This window comes from Bombus terrestris, chromosome 7 (genome assembly GCF_910591885.1).
Source record: "Bombus terrestris chromosome 7, iyBomTerr1.2, whole genome shotgun sequence".
Classification (NCBI taxonomy): Eukaryota; Metazoa; Arthropoda; class Insecta; order Hymenoptera; family Apidae; genus Bombus; species Bombus terrestris.
In genome coordinates, this window is record NC_063275.1 from 18,883,236 (window position 1) to 18,892,776 (window position 9,541).

The following is a 9,541-nucleotide window of genomic DNA, read 5'->3' on the forward strand; positions in this document are numbered from 1 at the left end:
GCATTTCTTTAATTATTACGTTTCTTCAAGTTTTGGCCTGGTTAGAACAATAAGGAAAAAGCAGATATCGAAGGAAACATTGCTATTTATAATAAAATTATTCTGACGAAAGAAATGTGTTAATTCGATAGACAGTTTCGGCAAAAGTAATTTCAAATTTGTGATTGATAACAGATAATTAAATTGCACAGTTTGATAAACGTGAGCACGCTGGAGGAAGAATATTTTAAAGACAGACACATTCTCAAAAAGCATTTTACATGCACATAAGATTTTTAACATACATTTACTATATGTTTTACCATACATGTACCGTAACGTTCTCCATATTTCATTCTTATATTATCTCAAAACAGTAAGAAGGACAAATAAATTTCCAGTGAGTCACTCAAACAAATAATTCAATTGTAAATAAAAAGCAAAAGAACAAATAATCAAAGAAAAATAAAAATAGCGGAAAAAGACTAATAGTGCAAGTGAAAATATCATTCCACGTAATTCACATCCACACACAAGTTTTCAACAGTAAAACTACCAGTCTTTATCTTTCACTACGTCACAATCATTATAGAATACGAGTATCGTTCTAGAAATTTTCTACACAGCATTCTACGCTTAACTTTTCCTCTTGTATTAATGAAATCTGTTCAAACGAATGTCCCTAGGGTGCTCTATTCGAATCCCCTCACATGGACGAGAATGATGTTCAAACGATTTCTCATAAATGTGAGGTCTTGCCGCTTCAGGAGTACACGGACAAGCTAGGAAAAGAGCCGCATAGATATCTGACTATATACGATAACAACGACATTTACTATTTGGCTGGATATTACGATCCCACGACGTACCTGTTGACCATGCAGCCAGGGGTTGTTTGAGAACAGCTTAAGCTGACGATTAGGTTAACTGGTGTTACTTAATTGTTGTCAGCCAATAAAATATTATGCGAAATTATATGAAACGCCATGGCCGTTAACGCCGTGATCGAAACTGTTACGTCTGCCAGTTTTCAAAGATTTGGAAACGAGATGTGAGGATTAGGATTATCGTACGATTCACGTACATGGACGAACGAATCGAACATTCGTCGATCCAGAGACATTAGAGTTTTACATTGTGAATAACGAGCACGTTCAATTTTGAACCTTGGCTCGATGATGCGATCGATGACATAAGCTTTCAGAGAGGCATTCAGAATCACTACAAGGCACAAGCATTATTTATTGTCACAATGGACAAGAGATCGTTCCCATTTATACATCGATCATATCTTGTCTTTTTTTTACGGTTATTACGTATTGCATACATTGTTACGATCGGTTTCCTTTTGATCGAGCATAGAATCCATTCGAATCTATTTTCTCATTTATATGCATTGTTTATGCGGGATAATCGTTGTTGATTTGATAGTTTTCCGTTAATATTTTTGCGTTTTTCGCGTCGCTCACAGATTCGACAGGATTGTATTTCATTTCTGGTGCTGAACGATGAATGGAGAATATATTTTTGTGAATCGCGGGATGTTGTTGTGACGATATGATTCGCATTTAAGCGAAACGCGAGTGTTGTATATTTTTCCGATGGAATACGAGGAGAAACGTGCAATGACAAAATTGTATCACTGTTCTTGACAGGGATATCTGATTATTTGTGCGTTAACGCGATAAATGTGTACGATGCACGTGGGTGGTGGAATTTTTTCCGAGATTTCTTAGGATCCAAGAGCTTGTAAATAAGAACCGAGAGAGTTTAATATTTACCGCAAAGAATTTTCGAACTGAGATAGAGGAGGAGGCTTGTGCCTTGTGTATAACAAAGTTAAATGAAACAAAATGAATAGCTTAATTTTTTTGATGCCTACGGGTTGCGTTTGTCGCTACTTGGATCACATTGAATTTCCCACCACGTACGTTGATGAATAATTACAAAGAACGCATATATATATATATATATATATATTACATATGTAGAGGACAGATGCAATAAATCTATGAGTGGCATTAACGAAAAAAGCGCGAAATCAACTACGAAGATATTTATAAAAATCTTTTATCGACTGTAAATAGAAAATACATAGTATATATACGTATATGTATGCTGTACATAAACGTTAAGTGCGTATATATCTGTAAGTGTAAAATCCGATTATTAACCGTTAGACTAGTGTTATATATCGTTGTCTAACCGCGAAAATACAATACATTGTATTGTATATACAATCACACACATGTACTGATATTGAAAAACAGAAAATCGGAAGATTTTGTGCGAATCTTGTAGCCCGATCACGCAGACTCTACACGTAAAAATAACAAAATTTCAAGTTGCGAGACGAAGTGGCCTGTTCTGCCATTCTCGAGCTTTGAGAATTTCAATACTCCAGCGATCGGCGTTTACAAGACGCGATGTACTTAGATTGAAAATCACCTTCTCACGTTAATTTCTTCATCTTTCGAGTGTCGATCACTTACTTCAGCGTTGTTCGTAAATAGAGATTTAGGTTTTATAGTGATTCTTTTTATGATTCCATTGGTTTAGATAGAAAAATCTGTATGTACTTGAGACGAACAATACAGGCAGTATTCTATATTCAGAATGAACCTCTTTTCAAAATTCTTGACGAACATTTCTTGATGAAAGTAAAACTTTTATTATAAAAGATAAAGTTGAATGTAGAGTTTAAGTAAGATGTTAGCAAGTTAGCACAATCGATAATTTTTTCCTAATTATCTATCTATTACTGAAATATTCTTGTGTCCATCGGAACTGCTCGCTTACAACAAACAAAAAGATTTAACGTATCAAGAAAAATATTGATATAAAATTGAAATGAGAAATTACGTATGTTAACGACGATCCTTTCGTATTTTTCTCTAAATTCAAGAAAATGTTTGCTCGTGGAAAGACACGTTGTATCGAGTATAAATCGATAGACGTAGAAGGGTTCTGATATTGATTTTTCATTCAAATTGAAAATTTTGACAGAATAATTATATGTCAGAGTAATGCTAATCATTTAAACATATTTTTGAAATAAAACATTTGTAACAATTTGTATTGTCCGTTTGAAGTGAAAATTTGATAAATTAGTTTCAGCAAAGGGATCAATTACTACTTAATGGAACAAGAATTTTCATTAAATCTCTGTCGCTTATTACCACATAGATACTCAACCGTCTGACGTTCTCTATCTACGATAATAGAGATAAAAACAAAAAAAGCTTTTATAAGCTTCGAAATACAGGTTGCAAGGCACTGATACGTATGATAAGATGGAGAGGTTGACGCGAGCGGATGTTCCACACTTTGTATATTTGTCTTTTTTTATTTTCTCGATACTACAGAAGAGATTCAATGGATCGCGGCGCTCGGAACGATCGAAGCGTTTGGAGCGTCAAGTCCATGGCGAACCGTTGTTGCTGGTGATACGATATAAGGTGCTACATACAACGTTTTTGTTTGTTGCGAGCGCGTATTAAACAATAAGTTGACACTCGCGAATCATTTTTTCATATTGTATACGCGTTCATTTTGCGAGCATTGCGCTATCATGCTAGAATTAAGATGTTCTTTTTTGATTTTTTAATCGTTCTTTGTATCTCTCCGCGGTATTCGTTTCGTCGACAGAAAGAACGGGAGAGCTGACCACTTTCGCCCACGATTTTCGATCGCTTTAACGATCAAACAACGATCGTTTCTCTTCTAATCCGCGACAGATCGTCGTAGAGGAACGTTAATAACAGATCCATCAGAGACACGCGTACGCATAGCTCGGATGGTGATGGTACCAATGACGCTCTTCGTCGATCAGCAACGGATCGAGAATTTTTCGCCGATTTTTCGCCGATTCTCGATACCTTGCCTACTTATTACGCGGATAAACGTGTCGTTTCCCGGTTCAGTCCTCTGGTTTCCCTTTTAAAAGAGGATAACCACCCGTAGGGCGAGAAAAACACGATCCTAGTACAAACTGCAGATACAATAATTATCATGCATTTTTTCTGCTGACGTTCATATTCATATGGGCGAGATATAACGGGAGAATAAAGCGAACCAGAGTACTTACGTCGTGGCGCGTATTATTGTTCGCGTGTAAATAGATCATGTAAGCCGTACAAGGATCGGCGAGTCGCCTGTCTTAGACACAAGCTGATCGATCTCCATAGATTTCTATCTCTAGTGTACATTCATTGTTATCGTCGTGCGTGCACGTTATTAGCGCGCGGAGACGTCGTGGTCGAATCTTAAAAATCACGACGATCGATCTATCCTTAGATAGGTCTCACGCAGCGCGCGCAATCTGTATATTGCATAGTATTTTTCCATTAAGGTAGAAAACGACGAGGAAAAGGCAAAAGAAAAAAAAAAAGAAAAAAAAAGGAAAAGATACTGTCGATGAATCGTTATCCTACAAGCGATCTTTGATGCTATTCGTTGACTCGATAGTTTTCCATTGGTCCATATTGTTCTCTCAATGAAAGATATTCAAGCGCGTTAGACGGAATGACATGGACGAGAATGTACATAAGCGATCAAAATGGAAGCAGCGGCGGAGAAAAGAAAAGAGATTTTAGTCGAATCATTCCGATAAACGTTCAGAGAATAAAAATGGAACACGAAGAGAAAACCACGCAGTCGACGAAACCGATCGCTCGAAGGAGCGAACGGTTCTTCGTTCAGAGATATCGTTTCTTCGACGATAATTTTTTCGATGCTTCGATTCTATGAGGAGTAGCCTATCGGTAGACAACGTAGACGAGGCACGTTCGCTTGTAGATTTGTAAATAACGTAGACTTAGGTAGATCGAGGGAAATGTCGGTGTCCTCGGTCGTTTTTTTATACGTCCCCTCCAAAAAATCGATTTCTTGGTCGTTGCATTCGATCCATTTTGCTCCTCTACGTCGTCCAATGTATCTTCCTATGATAATTGGAGAATGGGAACAGATAGTCGAAACGATGCTGCGTTTCGCGTGAAAAAAACGAGGAAACAAAATGTACGATAATGACGAAAGTTAATGAAAAAAAAGAGAGATTTAATAAGTGACCATTGTATATACACACGATGAATAAAGAGACGCCGACATTTCGCGACGACACTCCTCTTTCTTCGAATTCACATGGAATTGAGGCGCTTCTCGTTGAGGGCTACGATCGTTTCTTGGAGGATTATGTCGAACGAACCACCGTATATCGACAAATCTACTTATATCGCGTAAAGATGAACCGCAATGTGACGTTTCCTTCTCGAGGAGACGAGGCTTGCTTCGCTCCGGCAAATACGACATTATTTTCCTGTCATTTTTCAGCGAGACGATTCAGAACGAACGAGAGAATCCGTACGATTTAAGCGTATACCGTTCGAGCTAGTCTAGCCGTTACGATAAGGATAGTTTGTAAGCGTCTGGTCAAGATAGCGGATGAACGAGAAGTTCGTGTCTCCGTTTATAGAAGAACTGAAACGAGCAATTTCTATTGATTTGGCAATTAAATGAATGCGGATTTTGTTATTAAGTGGTAATTTGTCATTGACAAATTACCACTCAATGACAAAATCCGCTACCACTTAGTTACCCAATATTTTTATTTTATTTAGAATTTTTATTATCTTTCCACGTAGAATCTTTCTTATTTTCTAGGCTTGTAATAAATTTGAAATTTGTTTGTACAACAGTTTCCTTTGGATTTCATAGAGAGGTTGACTAGTTAAAAAGGGGACGTGAACGTTATCGTGCATCCGGTACCATGAAGAAGGATCCCTCTTTCGTCACGTTGCGTACTCGATTGCCATTTGTATCGTTCGCGCGAGATACGGAGAAGAAAAGAAAATCGTAATTATAGTCACGAAGCGTCAAGAAAAGGACAACGTATAAGCGATCTAGCTAAGGTTAGGAGATTATGCGAGCCTGTATATTTTACGATATGTATAGCCGATGCGTGGATGATTAAGGCAAGTGAGTAAGAACAAGAGCGAGAGAAATAGAATGAACGAGAGAGAAAGAGACGGAGAGGGTGAAGTTAAAACAGAAGAAGATAATATTTTATCGTAGAGAATTATCGAAATTATTATATTTTAATAACGGAGCTGCGATTTAAAAGGAGTAAAAAAAAAACAAAATGTGTAGTACGAAAGATACGAGACGCGAGAGAGCGAGTAATCGTGCAAGTAAATGACAAGCAACAACAACAACAAAAAAAAAGGTATAAAAGACGCGAATAAAAAAAAGGAAAAAAATGAAATACGAGTGAGAAGAATTGTATGCACGAGTGAAGGTGATGTAAGGATGAAAGAGAGAGATAGAGAGAGAGAGAGAGAGAGAGAGAGAGAGGGAGGGAGGAAGAGAGAAAGAAATTTAAAAATATAATGGAGCGACTGTTTTTTCGAACCCAAAAGTCTGAGAAAAAGAATTCAGGATTAAAAACAAAACAAAAAAGAAAAAAAAAAGAAAAATGAAACAAAAGAGAGATACAGTTGAACTTCATTTATATTTTCCTACGCGAAACTTTTTGTATGGCGAATGACGCGTGTGTGCGTGTGCGTGTATGGAAAATCTCGGTTGACGTTTGTTTGTAATAAAAACGAAAAAAGAAACAAGCGACAAAAAAACCATGCATGAAATTCAAAGACCGACATTCAAACGTGTTATATGTAGGAAAATATGGGAAGAGCAGAAGAAGCGGAAAACGTTTGATGTACTGCGTTAAACGTGTATATAAGTATTTTGTATTTCTCCGTGTTTTGGTTTTTGCAGTATTGTCAGGTCGACTGCTTTTTCCCGTGATCGAACGACACATTGCATAGATTTTCCTTTTCTTTTTCTACTCGATATATACGATTCTCGTATTTACATTGCGGAAAGTTTCAATAAATGCAGTCCTTACTGGACATGATAACGAGATTTCGTTCAGATTTCTTTATATTGTTGGCGACATTTTTCTTCTGAGCCTAGCCGCTCAGATGGTCATGCGTGCCTCGATTGCGTTTGGGATAAGGATTTCCTTGGCTTTCCTGTACGATTATTGAGAAACAAGTTTCTGTGGAACGGATAATAGATTAATATTAGTACTTAACGTAAGATTAGATCAGTTCTATGAGTAGATTTTTCTCAAATTAATCTTCTATTTAGTAGAGGGTATGTAACTAAATTTATAAATGGAATCTTAAGAATGAAATTTAGAATGTAAGACTGAAGACAACAATGACTTACGAACGTAAATTGAATAAATTCCAATAAAACTTTAATTAGAAATTCTAATTTTACGGAAATATCGAAGAATATAACCCGATCTAACAATTCAATAATTATTCAATATTCAACATTCTTTAATATTTTTTTCTTTCTTGTAGGATTTAATTTTCAAATTTTCAAGTTTAGCAGCAAGACCTTATATTGTATCAATGATAATAGGATATTCATTTTCGTTTAACAAATAATATTATTTTTGAAATTACATTCAGTTGTAATTTTTGGTAAAATTAATAGAAAGATAAAAATAAAATATATTTCATACGTCAGTGGAAAGTAAACTTCAGGACGCAATTATTGACAACTTATTTGTTTAAAATATATAGAAAAGTCTATTCATTGGACGAACGTCTTTAGTCATTCCCAACTTGGAATAAAACAATCTGTGTCATTTTCTTGATATGAGCTTATAGTTAATGATATATTTAAGACGAATCATAAATTATAATAGTAATCTATATTTTCCTAAAGTTATGAGAAGAAATTTATTTAGTGATGTATGTACATGTTATACGTAATTCCATCACTATATATTTTATATCACAGTAGTCGTATTTTCTTAGTAAGTATACAAAACTGAAAAATTCACTATTGTTCAGATACTAAAACAGTATAGCGACAAACATACTAATTGTCAAGCTATATCGAGTACGTTGAAATTGTTGCAAAATATTTTTTTTCGTTATTAAAGCCCTTAATATTCTTATTTAACTCGTAATTTTAATCCAGATATGTCATTATTCTTTTGTAATATTTTTCTATTATTTAATTAGTGTCGTTTTCTCGCTTTATTTCAGATTTAAATTCAATATTTTCTTTTAATTTTTGTATTTTTCACAGCTACTAGTCGTAACTTAGTCTTCAAGTAACTAAATTTCTAGAAATGGCCATTCCTTTTAAAGATTATTGGTAGCCTTTGAATGTTTACACATTTATGAAAAGTTTAAAAACATAAAAATATACAGAAAGCTTATAGAATATACAAACTATTCAAAGTGTTTACTGAAATGAAATAACTCGTTGTTTAGGTTCCATTGCATTAGTTGTATCCGTGAAAATACGAATTTGCATAAACATCCAGTGTTATATAATGTTAGTTATCGTCTAGCGTTGTAAAAGTGTTACAAAATACGAAACCTACTTTCAGCTATCCCATTAAAAGGCTAATAGACATGATATCTGAATTAAACTTCTTATTTCTCGTCTCATTCTTCGATTGCATTAAAGATATAACGTCAGCTTCGTAGAAAGATGAATATAATCAATGTTTGATCGCAGTAAAACGTCAAGTATCTGACACAGGTTCCCAAAAACCAAGTCCCTTACGTGCCAATCACTATCACAGAGGCTTCAAGTCGAAATTTGTTTTATCCATCGTACGGAACGCTTAGGACCTCGGACTTCTTTCGCTTTATCGATCCTTTTCTTTGGAATCGAGCGAAGTCTGTGAACCTATTTCCTATCGCTTAAAAAATAAAAAGGAAAGAAAGAAAAAGAAGAAGGGAGAACCTGGCAAATCTGTGATAGAATTCGTCGTCGATAACGACGCTTCCATTCGAAGCAAAATTATTGATCTACAACGGAGTACCTCTGTATGAACATTTATCGATCACACGTGGTTGTACACACGAGTCATCGTAGAAAATTATCATTAATTTTCAATTCGATCCTGTTCAAATGAACGTCGTAAGGATGGATGAACCTCGCCTATTTTGTCAACTTTTCTCTTCTCATTAATACCCAGATGAATGATTGATATCGTGATCGTTTGAATAGCAGATGAATGTATGACAGGGATTTTTCGAAAATTGCGAACGAATACTTTTGTATTTTGCGGGGTGAAGTATTGTGTATATATTGATAGACTAAGTTTTTTGAATTACATTTAATTATTTTCTAAGCGACAATTAAGTAGTTTGATGTTGAAGACGTAGATGAAAAATAATGGGTAATGAAATAAACGAATTATTACTTTATCTTGAGTATGCTAGTGTTTATGGATTGAATATTTCGAAGATGCAGAAGAAAGACGTCGTTCTTCATTTCGGAATATGTATACGTTCTATTGAATACGATACAGGGACTCGATCAAATGGATTCTGTAATATTATAAATTTATGAATAACTACGAGGTCTAATTTTATTATATGCACTAGGCATAAGATAATCAATTTTAAAATACACGTTATACACTATCGAGTACGTGAATAGATTTTTAAAGATCTATTAAACTTCGTTATAAGGTATCATCATACTCTTAGTTTATATTCATAAAAAGGCTTTACGCTTTGTTTAA

The 9,541-nt window shown here is 35.0% G+C and overlaps 1 protein-coding gene across 9 annotated transcripts in view; it reads left to right on the plus strand.

The window, feature by feature from the left end:
* The window catches only part of LOC100645596, a 356,587-nt gene extending 347,366 nt beyond the window's left edge, over positions 1–9,221 (plus strand). For all 9 annotated transcript variants that reach the window (XM_048407495.1, XM_048407498.1, XM_048407500.1 and 6 more), the window contains one exon: positions 666–9,221. In XM_048407495.1, coding sequence (XP_048263452.1) covers positions 666–878 — 213 coding nt within the window. In that variant the 3' untranslated portion in view covers positions 879–9,221. The remainder of the gene's footprint in view (positions 1–665) is intronic.
* Positions 9,222–9,541: the final 320 nt, after the last annotated feature.